We start from the raw sequence: 17588 nt of genomic DNA on the forward strand, positions 1-17588 counted from the left end.
AGTAAATAAATAAAATCTTAAAAAAAAAAAAATAGTGAAACAACCTTATTGCTGATATGGAGAAAGTTTCAGTGGTTTGGAAAGATGATCAAACAAGCTATAATATTCCCTTAAGCCAAAGCCAAAATCACAGCAGGACCCAGACTCTCCTCAACCATGTGAAGTCTGAGAGAAGTGAGGAAGCTGCAGAAAAAAATTGTGAAGCTAGCAGTTCATAATGTTTAAGGAAAGAAGCTGTTTCCATAACATAGAAGTGCAAGGTGAAGCACCTTTAAAAAAAAAAAAATTATTTGAGAGAGAAAGTGCATGCAGGGTGAGGTGGAAGGGCAAAGAGGGGGAGAGAAAGTCTTCAACAGACCGCTCACTGAGGGCGGAGCCTAAGTGGGCTTAATCTCCCAACCCTGCAATCAGGATCTGAGCCGAAATCAAGAGTGGGATGTTTAACTGACTGCACCACTCAGGCGTCCCTCAAGGTGAAGCACTTTTAAAGATATCTATATGTCTATAGATATATATCTACATATCTATAGATAGATCTACATATCTATCTATATATCTACATATCTACACATCTATCTATAGAAATATACATATATACATATGTATCTATCTATATATTTTTAATTTGTTTTATTTTTATTAGAGAGAGTGCATGCAAGTTGGGAAGGAGGGGGAAGAGAGAGAGAGTGAATCTCAAGTAGACTGCACACCTAGCGTGAAGCATGATACAGGGTTTGATCTTATGACCCTGAGATAGTGACCTGAGCCAAAATCCGGAGTCAGGTGCTCAACCGACTGAGCCACCCACGCACCCCTAGGTGAAGTACTTTGTAGAAGCTACAGCAAGTTATCTAGAAGATCTTGCTAAGATCATTAATGAAGGTGGCTACACTAAACAACAGATTTGCAATGTAGACCAAGCAGCTTTATATTAGAAGAAGATGCCATCTAGGACTCTCACAAGTAGAGAGGAGAAGCCAATGCCTGGCCTCAAAAAACAAGCTCTTTTTTTAGGAGCTACTGCAGCTGGGACTCTAAGTTGAAGCCAATGCTCACTGACCATTTCCAAAACCCTAGGGCTCGTAAGAATTATGCTAAATCTATTTTGCCTGTGCTCTATCGAGGGAGCAACAAACCCTGGATGACAGCACATTTGTTTGCAACATGGTTTACAGAATTATTTAGCCCAGTGTTGAGACCCACTCCTCGGAAGAAAAAGATACCTATCAAAATATTACTGTTTGTTGACAGTGCACCTGGTCACCAAGAAATCAGATGCAGACATACAACGAAATCAAAGTTGTTTTTAGGCTTACTATCACAATATCCATCCTGCAGCCCAAGGATCAATGAGTAATTCTGACTTTCAAGTCTTACTATTTAAGAAATACATTGCTTTGGCAGTACATGTACTAAAATTGGAACCACACAGAGATTAGCATGGCCTCTGTGCAAGGACGACACGCAAATTCATGAAGCGATTTACAGTTTTTATAAGTCGGTAATAAAAGGTCCAGCAGAAGTATAGTCGATGATATTGTAATAGCGTTGTCTGGTGACAGATGGCAGCTACACTTGTGATGAGCATAGCATAATGAATAAACTTGTGGAATCAATGTTATATACCTGAAAATAAGGTAACATTGTGCATCGACTACACACAGTCAATTTTAAAAAAATTAAAAAAAAATACATTGCACAAGGCTATACCTTCCTTAGATAGTAATCCCTCTGTTGGATTTGGGCAAAGTGAATTGAAAAACTTCTAGAAAGGATTCACCATTCTGGGAGCCACACAATAGCAGTCCTGATTCAACGTGCCTGGCTAGCTCAGTTGAAAGAGCAAGCAATTCTTGATCTCGGGATCATGAGTTTGAGCCTCACTTTGGGTGTAGAGATTATGTGAATTAATAAAACTAAACTAAACTGAACTAAACTAAAATAAAATAAAGAGCATCCTGATTGACAGGAAGAGGTCAAATATCAACATTAACAGAAGGTAGCAAAAAGTTGATTTCAACCCTCATGGTGACTTTGAGGGATTCAGGACTTCAGTAGAGGAAGCAGCTGCAGCTGTGGTGGAAACAGCCAGAGAACTAGAATTAGAAAGGGAGCCTGAAGTTGGGACTGAATTGCTGCAGTCTCCTGATAAAACTTTAATGCAAGAGCAGTTGCTTCATATGGATGAGCAAAGAAAATGGTTCCTTGAGATGGAATCTATTGCTGGTGAAGAGGCTGTGAAGATTGTAAAAATGACAACAAAGGGGTTGGAATATTGTATCAACTTGGTTGATAAAGAAGCCGCAGGGTTTGGGAGAATTGCTTCCAAACCTGAAAGAAGTTCTCCTATGAGTAAAATGCTATCAAACAGCATCACATGCTAAACCGAAATCAATCATGAAAGGAAAAGTTAATCAATAGGGCAAACTTCATTGTCTTATTTTAAGAAACTGCCACACCCCAACCTTCAGCAACCACCACTCTGATCAGTCAGAAGCCACGAACAATAAGGTAAGACCCTCCACCAGGACAAAGATAACCGCTCTCGGAATGCTCAGATGATGGCTAGCATTTTTTAGCAATAAAGTATTTTTAAATTAAGGTATGTACATTGTTGTTTTAGACATAATGCTATTGCATATTTAATAGATTACAGTGTAAGCAGAACTTTTATGTCCACTGGGAAAACAAAACACCCATATTGGACCCACTTTACAACAATATTTACTCTACCTTGGCCGTCTGGAAACTAACCCACCATACCTTTGACGTATGCTTATAAATTCCCTCTTATAGCAGGCTAACTCACTAATCCATGTGTAGATATGAGTTTATGTATGTGTAGTGCTTTATGGTGTGTTTGTGTGTGGTGGATGTGACATAGGTGAGAAGGTAAGAGTAATGGGACCCAGGACTAAAAACCAATACCCAGTGCTTCCGATACACATGTTCAAACATACCAGTGTCCCCTCATGAGTATGAAGGTATTAAGAATGAAGCAGAACAGTTGGGGCATCTGTACTGAGAATTATATCATGATCTCCTGTTTTAAAGTTGTGCCTCAGGAATCAACTTAATGGGTAAAAAATGTAGGCTATTACTATTTGAGTCATTTTTATTTAGTATAAACACAGCTTTTAAAAGAGATGAAGGGGCGCCTGGGTGGCTCAGTCGGTTAAGCGGTTAAGGGTCTGCTTTCAGCTCAGGTCATGATCTCAGGGTCCTGGGACAAGTCACAAGTCACGTGTTGGGCTCCTGGTTCAGCAGGGAGTCTGCTCCTCCCTCTCCCCCACCACTTGCGCGTGCTCTCTCTCTCAAATATAGTAATTGTTTTTTAAAAAAAAATAAAAAAGAGATAGAAATATTCTACATGCATGGACTCCAATGCCTTTACAGAAACGTCAAAACTCTAACACTCTCCATCTCGTGGCAATTTTAAGTGTTTACACCCTCGAACGCTACACGTGTTTTAACTGATGAAGTATCACTTATGAGAATAATAGCCTTCTGTTCGATGCAGGTATTTTTGGTTTGTTTTTGTTTTGTTTTTTTTAAGAGTAAGCCTCTAATCCACTTCATAAGTCACACACGTCTCAGGGAAGTTTGCATTTCCCAACACTGTAATGGCCACAAATAATTCCATTACCCTAATCCTTTATTCTCCTGAACATGATTCAAATAGAGCTCTGCATCCACAGCTCGTCAACTCAGTGCTACTTCACTTGATCATTAAAAACAACTCTCACACCGAAGAAGACTTCCTCTTTAAGAAGGTCCGCTACAGCCATGAGGGTGTCGATTCTGTGTTCGCCGTCTGTGGAGTCCAGGCCTACATTCTGATCCCAGTCTGGCTCCATCTCCGCGCCACTTTCACCCCCCCTCCCTTCCCTGCTCTGTCTGCCGACCCCATCCGCCAACCACATCGAGCTTTCTTCCTTCTCTAAACCCTGTGTGCCTCCTCACAAGCTGCTCTGATTTTTCTAGAAAGCCCATCGTTCTACCTCGTTCTTATCATTCTTCATGACTCAGTTCCAATATCCACAGCTCTGAAATCTTTCCTGTGTCCCCATCCCTGGCTAGATCTTTTCTGAATTTCCTCCTCAATACTCATTCCTCCCCTCCTTCCCTCTCTTTCTCTTCCTCCTTCTTTCCTACTTCCCTTTCCACTCAATCACAAAACACTTCTTGAAGCCTGTGGAAGTGTGGCTTGTGAGATGGCGCTGGGAGGTGGGTGGGGGTGGAGAGTAGGGGGAGACTCTGCTCTGGGCCCCATTATTGCCCGAACACATTCTCCAGAACGGAGTCTTTTTTAACCATTTGTAGATAATATAAAATGATTTCAATGTAAGTGAAAAATTCAAGGGGAAGCAGTGTAAAAATATCTTTGGTCAGAATAGGAGATGATATAGGAAAAAAAAAAAAACATGGTACTTTTTTGTCTGTGCAATCCTTCAGCAACCAGCCTTTTTGCTGACTAAAAATGCAGCCCTGCCCCAGGCTGGTTCCAAGATATTACATACATTAATAGGGCTACACCTCGGAGGGCCTATCCAATATGACATGATGAATGGAAAGCTCCTGGGTGATGTCAGATGCTCAGGAAATACAAATTCCACCCCATCACAAAGGTTTAAGTGTGATGAAAGTACTGCTTTGGGAATGTGCCTCTGGTGTGGGTATGTGTTCCTCGAGACTGTTTTGAGGGGAATAGAAGAGTCTTAGCTGAGGCAATAAAGCCTTGAACTGGGCCATTAAAAATGGAAATGGAAAATAAGATATAGTTGAGAGATACCTGAAGAATCAAAGAACTTAAAGACATTGGTAATTAAGAGGATATGGAAGGTTTTTTTTTCTGCTCTGTGCTGCTCTATCTCATGAACTTGACTGGTAATCCTACTAGGGATCCAACCTCTCTCCACAGGCTCCATCTACTAATCTTAAGAGTACAATGCTCTTTTGTTCTCCGAATTCCCATAAGCTAGCACCTGATGATGTCTCTTACTTTCTTTTGCACTGATCCTCTCCTAAACCTTCATATAGTCCATTCCATTTTCTATCTCTTGCAGTGCTAGGTATGCTGGAGGAGTCTGACATGCATTGCTGAACCACCACTCCCCAACAGGTACAAAAATCGTATTTTTAGAAAAACAGATCTAGAACATTTCACTTGGTAATTTCTTAAACCTTTTTCACCAGTCTGATTTAGATCAGATATTGAATCTCTTTTCACTCCAATGGCTTGGTTTTCAGCTGCCTTAGTAACTGTCTGACCAGCCATTCTTCTTTTGGAAAGAAAGATCCATTATTTAATACCTTATGTTATTATGTAGGTTTATAATTGTACCTGCCTATTCTGTAGGAATGTTCTACATACATGAAAGAACTCTTCTTTACATGTAGGACTTTTACCAGGCATTTAAAAAAAAAAAAAAAAGTAGATTCCCAAAACAGGGACTAGATAGGTTTGAAAGGTTTGATATGGGAGAGAATGCAGGGCAAAGGAGAACATGGGGTCCTAGAGCCAGGACTCTCAGGAGATAGCCACGGGGCACACCTCGGAAGGAAGAGACGCAGACACCAGAGACAAAGGCGTCAGGCAGAGATGCCACCTTGAGGACTTACTTTCCTATTATTGGATATACCCTCTTTTCCTTTTACACAGAGAGAAAATTTTCAAGAAGAGTTCATTTTTATGAATTCTGGTCTTCAGTATAGCAACTTTGGGAATCGTCAAGAATAGATTTCTTACCCTTTATTTCAAGTTTCTTTACCCTCAGTTGTTCCTTCTATCCTTTGATAATTTAGTCTAATAAAATCTGCCCTGTCCATTAAAACAATAACCCCAAAATAGCATAGTTTATACTTCTTCTAGAACTTAGATGGCAAAAAAAACAGATTTTATGTTTCATTCCTTCCTTCCTTCTTTCATTCTCTCACCATGCACTTATTTAGTGCCTATAATAGGTCTGCCTCTGTTTTAGGGTACTAAGAATACAAATATAAGACATTCTCAAGAAGTTCAAAGTCTAGAGGAAATGCTGTATGAAATGAATAACCACAATGTATTATTCCACACCCACAGAGTGCTGCTATCTGGGGGCACCCAGATTACAAGGGGAGTGATCAGGAAATAGGCAGGATCTGAGTTACATCCAGAACCATAAGGAGCCAGGCAAAACCAGAGCTAGTGGGGATAATGAGAGACAGACAGAGACAGATGGATAAAGATAGATGGAAAAAAGGAACGGAGAAAGGGAGAAAGGAAATACACGAATGAATATCTATCATTAAGTGAAGAGGTTCCAAGTGGTCTGTTTGTGTAGGGGTGTGGGGGGACGGTGGTGAGAAAGGGTGGAGGGGAGTAGGATTGGAGTGATAAGCAGAGGTGAAAACGCGGGACTAGGCCACGTGTGCCATCCTAGAAAGTATAAAAACTTGGTGGAATTATGGAAAGGTTACAATCGAGGCAGAGAAAGAATCAGATTTGGTAAGATCATTTTAATGTTCAGAGGACAGTTCTGACTGAGCAAGACCAGAGGTACAGAGATGTGTGCAATGGAGACGGACAGAGGGGTAAAAAGTTAAGGCCCGTTGGGGAAGTTGCAATACAATGTGGGACTCGGGGGCGGGGGTTGAAAATAAGCACAACTTACAGGTTTGTAAGGGGCAGGACTTCAGTTCGAGGAGATGGTCAGGAGTAGACAGTAGGGGGGAGCTAATACATTAGGTTTTGAGAAGAGTTTGGGATGCCCAAGAGGTTGCTAGAAATATATGCAGATCTCGATAGAGTTCAGGATAGAGGACAGTTCTGAAGAAAAAACTTGGGGAATCACGAAGATATGAGTGTAGTAAACGGGCCTCCTTGAAAGAGTGCCCAGGCTTGGAGAAGGGTTACCGAAGGCGACCTGTCTGAGCATGCAGAAAAGGAGCACACGGAGAAGACTGAGACAGCTTGAGAGGGGAGTGGAAAACCGGAAGAGGCTGGTGCCCTGGAAACCGAGAGAAGAGAGAACTTCACAGAGAGTGCTGTCAAATCTGTCCAAAGGTTCAGTAACATGAGGACGGAATAAATATCTGCTTCGGATGTAGCAAAAAGTCAGTCATCGGTCCCTTTGTGAGGACAACACTTCCACAAAATGGTGGGGATGGAAGCCAAAGTGCGGCAGAGTGATGAGAGACTGGGGAGGGGGAGGGTGCCTCAAGAAACACGGGGGCACGGAGATGGAGGAAGAGAAGAATGCCAGTTGTCAGAGGATGTGGCATCAGAGTTCCGTTCCTGCTAAAATCACTTTGTGAAAATCGTGCCAAGCACAAATCCTCGAACGTAGCAGGCGTTTAATAAATTTTAAATTAGCCACTTAAAGGCCTTCTTCCATAAATAATGACCTCATACATTTTCTTCTTTATAAGTATGTCCACAGTGACAAAGATCTGCATTCTGTAAGAAATGTGAGAAGTCTCAGGCTCAGTTTTGTTTTATAAAAACTATTTCCTGGAGGACCTCAGTGGCTCAGTCAGTTAAGCATCTGACTCCTGATATCAGCTCAGGTCATGACCTCAGGTTTGTGAGGTCAAGCCCTATCCCACCACCCTCCCATCCCAATCAGGCTCTGTGCTCACCAGGAAGTCTGTTTGAGATTCTCTCTCTCCCTCTCCTCCCTCACACCGCCTGGATGCCCCCTCTTTCTCTCTCAAATAAACAAATCTTTAAAAATTTCCTGCTTCAGGATTAGATGATCCTAACATCTTTTATCACCAGTGTCTGAGCAATCAATGAGCAGACAGCACAAAGTCACTTAAAGGGATGATAAGCAGTAACAACTTCCATTAAGCAACTTTAGAAATAAAACAAAAGTCATGTATTTAATGTTTTACCATAACAATACTACATCATTATTTCTGGAGTTACTGATTTAATAATCAATTTCTCAACCTTTCTCATAGTAACTTCCTCAGTTCATGAAATTTGTACTCCAGCATTAAACCTGAGTAAGACTGGGGCACCTGGGTGGCTCAGTGGGTTAAAGCCTCTGCCTTCGGCTCAGGTCATGATCTCAGGGTCCTGGGTTCGAGTCCTGCATTAGGCTCTCTGCTCAGCAGGGAGCCTGCTTCCTACTCTCTCTCTCTGCCTACTCATGATCTCTCTGTCAAATAAATAAAATCTTAAAAAAAAAAAAAAAAAAACAAAAAACAAACAAACAAACAAAAACCCCGAGTAAAACTTAGGTTCTAAAGATCAGATTGGTCGTGCCAGAAAGTCAAGTATGAGAGGCAAAAGAAGGACTTCAAGAATCTGGTTACTTGGGGCGCCTGGGTGGCTCAGTGGTGTAAGCCGCTGCCTTCGGCTCAGGTCATGATCTCAGGTCCTGGGATCGAGTCCCGCATCGGGCTCTCTGCTGAGCAGAGAGCCTGCTTCCCTCTCTCTCTCTCTCTGCCTGCCTCTCCATCTACTCGTGATTTCTCTCTGTCAAATAAATAAATAAAATCTTTAAAAAAAAAAAAAAAAAAAAAAAGAATCTGGTTACTTTAATTATTCAGTACTGCCAAAAAAATTCTCTCCAAATCACTGCTGCTAGCATCAAAAAGTAAAAGCGTCAGGCATCAAAGCGACACCTGGGGATTAAGCTGCCTTTGCTTACTTAGGTCTCCAGCTCTCCATCATTTTACAATAGTTATCAAAATAGCAGGTAAAGTTCACTCTTAGCACCAGCAATACGCATTTTTTTCTTTTTTACCTTCCTTCAGTTTGAGGAATGATTGAGACAAGGCATGCAATTAACCATTTCTTGGTCTATATTCGAGTAAGCGCTCATTCAGAGCAGATTCTCACACAGCCAAGGGGTGGCCATGCCTACAGCCAAGGGGTGGCCATGCCTTCAGCCAGCATCTAATTTGGAACAGATGGACTCAATGTCACATTTCCCCGCAAAGCTGCCACAGGAACAGGTAGTTTGGCTCCTGTCCCTGAGGTAAATAGGCTAATCTGTCAATTAGGCAGCTGCCTGAGAAGTCATTGTTTTCATCGCTTCTCTCTGGAAGCCTTTCTCGGCAGCCCCAGAAGTGCCAGCTCACCCTGAAGGGCTGTGGGAACAGAATGTGCTGGCACAGGCCATCCTGTCAACCGCGAGGGGACTCACCCGAGCTGGGAGTCGGTGAAAGTGCTTCTGTCCAGGAGCAGGTTCCCACTCCCAGCGGCTGCCACCTGGCCGGCCGTCATGTGCGTCCTCCTCCCCCCTGCATCCACAGTGACACTGGGCCCGGCTTCCCTCACCATGCGGGTGCTGCGGAAGGAGCTCTGGTGCCAGGAGTGAGAGGCCCTGTTCTGATTGACCACCTGCAGGGGGGCCAGTGGCCGGAGGTGCCCAGGGACAGGCCCCAAAGTCAGACAGTTCTCTTTCTCCAAGAGGTTTCCCATGCTGTGACTGGTCCCGGGCCTGGGGTACGTGAGCACCACTGAGTTGACAGGGGCATTGTCGAACATGGTGTCACTCACAGACCCATACTGGTGCTGTCTGTGGTAGGTGTCATAGTGGCGATGTCTGCTCATGGCCCCGGAGTGATTGAAACCAACGATTTCTGAGCGAGCATATCGAGGCGGCAGAAGGAGGGTGGATCTCCTGCTGTCTTGGTGCCGCAAAGTGTGCCCAGCCTGGCTTCTCTGACCATACTGGTAATCACTGTGTGAGTAATGAATCCTCTCAGGGCTGCTGTCTGGAGAAATCTCAAGTCTCCTCAGAGGCTGCCTCAAGGATCTTTCTTCTACTGACTTCTGTGAACTGTACTGTGCTGTTCCTCTCCCCCAGCGACTTTCGTAAGTGGCAGGGGTGCCTGTCTGCAGAGAAACAAAGTTTAAATGTGGCATAAGTCAGTTTTCATCTTTGTTAAAGACCAAGGATCCAGGACTATTACATAAGGTGTCCATTTCTCTGTCTCACATGAAGATGTTGGCTACTTTTCTTTAAAAAAAAAAAAAAAAAGGGGTTGACTAGTTCTTTGTACTAGGATTTGATACTATTTAAAGTTCCCAGTTTTAGAGTGCCTGGGTGGTTCAGTCAGTTAAGCATCTGCCTTCAGCTCAGGTCATGATGCCAGGGTCCTGGAATTGAGCCCCACATCAGGATCTTTGCTCATCGAGGAGCCTGCTTCTTTTTCCTTCTTCCTTCCCTCCCATATTTGTGTTTCCTCTTCATCTCTCTCTCTCTCAATAAATAAATCTTTAAAAAAAATAAAGTGCCAAGTTTTCCCTGGTGTCCACACAACATCAATCTTCATATAATCAGTTTAGGGAATGGCAATATTTGAGAAAGGTAAACATTAAAAAATAATCTATGGAAGGGGCGCCTGGCTCACTCAGTTGGTGGAGCATGTGACTCTTGATCTCAGGGTCATGAGTTCAAGCCCCACGTTTGACACAGCGCTTACTTAAAAAAAAAAAAAGAAAAAAGGTAAAAAAAATTAAGATCTACAAAATTTTAAAAAAAACTATGAAAGTTTAAAAATGTTTTCATGGTAATCTGATAACTAGGGTTATTCCTTGGTATCCTACCTTTAGCATGTCATAGGTTTTAATACCAGGTGAATGCCCACCAGCATAGTCACTTTCAACCAAGTGTAGGTTATAGACATACTCAGGAACACTGCTGGTTCGGTGAAGATTTCCTGCAATCAAGCATATAGTAAAATATTAAGTGGGACAATCAGTAGTTAAAGATTACATAATGGATTTAAGTAATTAAGACCAATAACAAGTATCAGGTTTATATTAGTGTTTTTAAATGCTTAATTAATATCACCCTTGGATATGGGAAAGGACCAAATGTTATCACAACAGTCTTTATGAGATTTCAAAATAAAAGTTGAATTAAGAATAAAAACGTATTTTTAAAAATACTAGTTAAATTTTTTTGTAAGAGAAAGGAAGAATGAGGACAGACAGTTTTCACAAAGATCCAAAAATGGGGGCACCTGGGTGGCTCAGTGGGTTAAGCGCCTGCCTTTAGCTCAGGTCATGATCCCAGGGTCCTGAGCTTGAGTCCCACACCCAGCTCCCCCTCAGCAGACAGCCTGGTTCTCCCTCTCCTCCCTGCTCTTTTGCCTCTCGCTATCTCTGTCTCTCTCTCTCAAATAAATAAATAAAATCTTTTAAAAACAACAACAACAACAAACCCCAAAGATCCAAAAATGTTTGTTATGAAACTGAGGAATTTGGGAGTCATTTATTGGCTCAGGTGGTCCATTGCATAAACATTCCATTTCTTGGGGCACCTGGATGGCTCAGTGGGTTAAAGCCTCTCTGCCTTCTGCTCAGGTAGTGATTCCAGGGTCTGCGGGGCGGGCTCTCTGCTCAGCAGGGAGCCTGCTTACCCCCCTCTCTCTCTGTTTGCCTCTCTACTTGTGATCTCTGTCAAATAAATAAATAAAAATCTTTAAAAAAGCAAAAAACAAAAAACATTCTGTTTCTTAAGTCGGAGGAAAGAGAACTCTATTTCTGGGGTGGAAATTCTGAAGTTTTCTGAGAAGGGTGTAGGTACATAAATATAATAGGGACAAACAGAATCGTGACTCAATACTAGTAGATAAGATAGCCTGTAAAAACAGCAAGGTGGTTCAGTGCAGTCAAAGAAAACATCCACTTGAAAGGGGCCAAGCCTGGGGTTGAGGTTCTTGGCACCGTGAGTTAGGTAGGGCATGAAACCATTCTCTCCACTGCGAATGAGTGCTTGTGTGGAATTACCAGGCTCGATCTTATTCTGGTGGTCTAATCCAGCCCACTCCCCTACAAACACTGAGTAGGAGGCAGTGTTTCCTGCTCAGCTCTGTGGGTCTACAGGGACTCTCAATGGATGCATGTCTCTTAAAACAGCCCTTCTCTGAGGAGAGGGGGGTAGGAGACAGTGCTGTGACCCTCTTCGACTTTTTTACCCTTCTCTCAGCTTTCTGTTTGTTCTCCTTTTATAATCTCCCACCGCCTCACCAAAAACAAAACAAAACCTAATCAAAATAATCACAGATCTCAGGGTACCTGGGTGGCTTAGTCCGTTGGGGGTCTGCCTTTGGCTCAAGTCATGATCCTGGAGTCTTGGGATTGAGCACACCGGGCTCCCTGCTCAGTGGGGTGTGTGCTTTTCCCTCTCCCTCTGCTCCCCATCCCCACTCAGGCGCGCGCGCTCTCTCTCTCTCTCTCAGGTAGATAAATGAAATCTTAAAAAAATAATAATAATAATCACAGATTTCCAAAACCTAGGTAATTTCTGGTTCCCTGATTTTAATCAAAATTTCTTTCTCTTTTAAAAATCAGAGGGAAAAATACTCAATGAACTCTCCTAGGTTTCAGACTGGTGAAGGATGTGGAGAATAGAACAACACAGGTGTCCCTTTCCAACACAATTGGAATATACCGACATACTCTCCCAGCAAGACTGCTATAAAGTCAAAATTTCAAAGGCTAACAATAGAGTCACATTTTTTTTTTTTTACAGAATCACATATTTTGAGGGGGAGGGGAGATGACTGTTGCCAGAGGACTAAAAAGTATGAATCCACCGAAATTATGTTTGTACATGTGTCTTATTTCCTGAAGCCAAACAACATGGCTGGTAAACAGCTTTGGGCCTCAAAGGGTCCTGGGGGTAGGTAGGCTTGTAACTGTAACCTTTCTATAGACCAGGGAAGTTGAGGTAAGCCAGGTACCTCCTGTTTTAACAGGGGCCGGATTTCTCCATAAGGGCAGGCAAAAATGTCAGGTAGCCTTATGTTTTAACCTCAGTGACAGAGAACCTCCAAACGGAATGAGGGAAAGGAATTCTTGACAACCTCGGAACAAAGGCCTTACAGATTCAAATCTCCATATCCACCTGGGGCTCTGGCCTTTAGCAGGCTGCTCTCAGCCATCCTTCCCATCCTTTCGTCACCCAGACTCCTCACCCCAGGCTATCAGAACAGAGGGCAGCAGGCCACACCTCCTGGTGGAGAAAATGAGGCCAGCTGGGCAGAGCTAGGGGACATCCTGGCTCTCATACGGAAGGGTCTGGGGACTAGGGTGCTCTCAGCACTGGAGGTGTAGAAATCAAATTACCGTAACTCAAAAAAGTCATTTTAGAATTTTAGATTATATGAAAACTGAATATATAAGTCAGGGACAATCTAGAATGGGAAAATACTAATAACACATGTGGACAGTAGCTAGAACTATTAATTCCGGTTTCAGGGCTGATGATGTAAGGGCACAGTTTTAAAAACCATGCAAATTTTTTTCCTGGGCCACTCTAGCCCATCAGCAGCAGCAGTATTAAGGACTACCCCTCCCCTACTTTCATTGCAAACATTCAGGGACAGTTAATAGGGGACTACTTCCATTTTGAAGCTGAGATTTCTGCAAGGATTTTCTACATGTGCAAGAATCTTTGGAAAAGATCCAGCTAAACAACGTATCTTATCAAAATAGCTCATCAGTGAGTTTTATAATCAGGCTTATTGAAGTAAAATGTTTAACTCACATTGTTGCTGGGGGCTGTAAGGCTTTTTAAAGCAACTTACATGAACTCCTTGTATCTCAATATTACTTTTCTTTAAGGAGTTCAATTATTTTATATGTTTCTTTCCAATATTCTGTGATGCAGAGCCAGCTCCTATCATCTCCTTTATAAACAGGGAAACTTAATTACTTGCTTTAGATTGCAAAGCAATTTTGTATCACATTTGAACTCTGGGTTCCTCATTTCCACTGGTCTCTGCTGTTTGACTGCATTGTAGTCTTTCTGGAACTGCCATTTACCAAAGCTCTGGTGGGATCATTATCACAGGTTTTGATTGGAAAACCAAAAACAATCATTCTCTTTCCTCTAGAATCTTCATCTGGGCAACTCCAAATACTCTGTAACTATTAATTTTTTATTTGCTGACATAAGTCCTTATAAGGAAATTTATCCCTCAGTTTTCAGATGAATGAATTGAGACCAGTTTACTGGTTCCCAAAATAACTACAACACAGTTGGGAACAAGGAATAAAATAAGCTTGGATCTTTAAATCACAGATTCTCTTCCTGTGCGGCAAAGCCTGTACCTCCTGGTACTTAGCTTGCAGGTTTCACTGGTTAAAAGGCCAGGCTCAAACAACAAGCAATGCATACTGATTTGCCTAGGCAGTCATGAATTTGCCGTCAGTACAGTGGCTTAAAGATGAATTAGCAGGTGTATTCTAAGCAGCTTATTCTTAGCAGCTGTATTCTAAGATTTTATGTTTTTAAAGATTTTATTTATTTGGTCGGGAGGAGAGGACAGAGGGAGAAGGAGAAGCTGACTCCCCACTGAGCAGAGAGCCTGATGTGGGCCTTGATCCCAGGACCCTGAGATCATGACCTAAGCCAAAGGGAGACACTTAACTGACTGAGCCATCCAGGTGCCCTTGTAGTCTAAGATTTTAAAGAAATTTTGAACTGGGTGGAATTAAAAAAAATATATATATATATATATAAATCATATTATCTATTTAATGATATAATTTTATATATTATATAATTAATAATAATTAACTTAATTAAATTATATGTATATCAGGATGGAAACATATCTTTAAGACAAGTCATTTTCTGTTCAGAGGAATAAATAAATAATAACTAAACATGTAATAACTCAGCCATGCCCTTCTTCAAAAACAGAAAAAGAAAGCAAACAAAAGTAAGCATAGCATACTTACAGGCACAGCCTGCTTTAAATAAACTAACATGAAAATTCAGACTTTCTAACATGGAAAATTAGGGTATCATTATACTTCAAAGAAGTTGTTCTCATCACAAAATGAGGCAGGTTTCCTCCTAAACAGAAGAAATCTGTGGACTTGGCTTGGAGCCTCTACTACACTACTTTCTGTGTGCCTAGACAAATCACTTATATGCCTCAGTTTCCCATAATTCTAGTTACTAACAAAGTTGCTGAGAGAGGTTTACCTGAGAAAGCCTATATTCAAATGCTTTCAAAATTGTAAAGCTATATGCAAAAATGAGATACTGTTTTTTAGAATTTGGGTTATGAAAATTCGTTTTTTACCCTTTCTCATGAAGTAATCTGTTCAAAAAAGAGGAATAGAGTGCATGCTTTAATTTACACTGTTTTACTGCAGAATTTTTATTCTGGTTAATTTACCAGTGATCTTGAATTTAACTTTCTCTGGTTATTTGTGATTGACCCAGCTACTGAGGATCACAATGGCAGTACTGCGGTTTTCCCAGCCATTCATTTCATTTACACAGTGTGCAAATGTGCTTCTTGTGTCTCTTAAAGAAGGTGATGATTTATAGGAACTATTTCAAATTAATATTAATTGGGCAACATTACCCATACCTTTCCGTCTAAGAATGCCAGAGACATTTTATAAGAGAAAGGAAGACTGTAGTTACAGAACAACTTTAAACTCCACCTTCTCAAATAAAAAGCAATTACGGTCAAAGCAATGATAGAGTAGGGGTGGGGTGATGGGGGTTGATTGTTATGGTGGAAGGATTCCAAACTGCTCAGAAGACTGCAAAGGTGTAGAACCTTCAGGATAATGTAATTTTCTCTCTTTCCTGATCCAAACGTGAATCTGAATGATAGGACTCGCTAAGTAGCTGTGAGGGGAAAAATATCTTGGTTTCTGGTTATGTATGCCAGTCTTGTCCAAAAAAATGGATTATTGTTAGGATTAAAAATAAACTGACTTCCGGGGCGCCTGGGTGGCTCAGTGGGTTAAGCCGCTGCCTTCTGCTCAGGTCATGATCTCAGGGTCCTGGGATCAAGTCCTGCATCAGCCTCTCTGCTCGGCAGGGAGCCTGCTTCCCTCTCTCTCTCTCTCTCTCTCTCTGCCTGCCTATCCATCTACTTGTGATTTCTCTCTGTCAAATAAATAAATAAAATCTTTAAAAATAAATAAATAAACTGACTTCCATAATCAGTTTTTTGTTTGGGCGTTTTGTGAGCAGATTTATTACTTAATTGGTTAAATTTAATACACTTATAAAATCAAACTGACAAGCCTCTGTGACTCTTAGCTATATCTGAGCATGTTTTAAAAAATCAACTACAGCTGCCCTTATAGTAAATAGATGATTGAGAACGGCTAAACAAGCAAACAAAACCTTTATATAATTTGCTTCTATTAGAATAGCATTCAAATTTAAAAAAAAAAAATACATAATTTCTCTCAAGCTTCTAGTACTTTCTGCGAATGGTTAAAAAACTGATTTGGTTCACCCTAGGCTCTAAGATGAGAATTTGTAGAGCTGGAAAGAGAAGAAATTCCCATGAAAACAGGTATGGTTAGACGTATACATAGACATCAGCAGGCATTCACTGCTGATATTCATTTAAATGCTACACTTAATTGTGCTGCCGGTCACAAGATGTTGCCTTCACAGTGTAGGCTGACAATGGTCTTTTTGTGGGAAGAGAGCCCAGAAGTCTAAGAGCTATCATCTTCTTTTACTTGGCCTTTCTGCAGAAACCTCTGGGAATAGTAGTTCTCTTTCTTCACATACCTTAAGAAGATTTAACTCCTTCCTTAAGAGTAAAATTGGGGGTATGTTATTACAGGTGAGAAAGGGCATCCTGAAACCTACTGGAAGAAATCTGTATAGGGAAATTCATATTTAAATGGCTCCTTAAAGTCATTTACTAACAAAAGTAGGAGCTTAAAACATGAATTACATTAGGACCCATCAAGAACCGTACAACAGGACTCAGGAATGAGTGAAGGATTTTTCTTTGCCTGTTGTGTGCCTATGACACAAGGCTTATTTCCCTGGATTTACATTAAAAACAGCAACAATAACAACTTCTTTTATCTTTTAACTTCTGTTCTTACTTTCTAAGAAAAATGACCAGATATTTGTGGAAACCACAATTCTACAGCATGTATAGGTGTAGAACTCAGGTAGGTACTTGCTGAGGCTGGAAAATGAATGAAATTTGTTTAAAGACCATGGCAAAGATATATTTCAAAGTAGGTCGAAGTCTACTCATGCTCCTGCTGATTGAAAAATTAACAAAAACTGTGCAATGCTGCTTATTGAGACCAGGTAACACAACTTACGTCATTGACTATGAGAAACAAGTGGTATATTGGATATACGGTTGGAAAGGCTGAGATGGGACTTTCTTACAAAGCTGACATTCCAGGAATCGGAACTGGGGAAATAGTGGGAAGGTGAATATGCCAGGGACAGAACCACTGTCCTCACACGATGGGCCACACGTGCCATGTACCACTGTGCAACTAGTCTGGGGCTACTCTCCCTCACACCAGATACCAGTCAGCTACTGGAAGGCCTTATTTTCATTTTTTCCCCCAATTTTTTAAAATAGATTTTATTTTTTACACAGAGAGAGACAGACACAGAGAGAGCACAAGCAGGGGGAGCACCAGAAGGAAAGGGAGAAGCAGGCTCCCAGGTGAGCAGGGAGCCTGATGTGGGACTCGATCCTAGGACCCCAGAATCATGGCCCCAGCCAAAGGTAGATGTTAAACCACTGAGCCACCCAGGTGCCCCAAGGAAGGCCTTATTTTTCAGAAGCCTCCCCAAGCAGCTTCAAGTTATCCTCCGATAGATCCGTTT

General features: G+C 41.6%; 1 protein-coding gene and 1 pseudogene across 2 annotated transcripts in view; one reads left to right on the forward strand and one right to left on the reverse strand.

Annotated features, from left to right (window-relative positions):
- The window catches only part of PKP2 (plakophilin 2), a 90581-nt gene that overhangs the window by 65088 nt on the left and 7905 nt on the right, over positions 1–17588 (reverse strand). For both annotated transcript variants that reach the window (XM_059402886.1, XM_059402885.1), the window contains exons 2-3: positions 10547–10659; positions 9138–9832 (exon numbers count right to left, since the gene is read on the reverse strand). In XM_059402886.1, the coding sequence (XP_059258869.1) occupies positions 9138–9832; positions 10547–10659 (808 nt within the window). The remainder of the gene's footprint in view (positions 1–9137; positions 9833–10546; positions 10660–17588) is intronic.
- Positions 1393–1492, forward strand: LOC132021000 (U6 spliceosomal RNA; annotated as a pseudogene).

The sequence above is a fragment of the Mustela nigripes genome, chromosome 6 (assembly GCF_022355385.1).
Source record: "Mustela nigripes isolate SB6536 chromosome 6, MUSNIG.SB6536, whole genome shotgun sequence".
Classification (NCBI taxonomy): Eukaryota; Metazoa; Chordata; class Mammalia; order Carnivora; family Mustelidae; genus Mustela; species Mustela nigripes.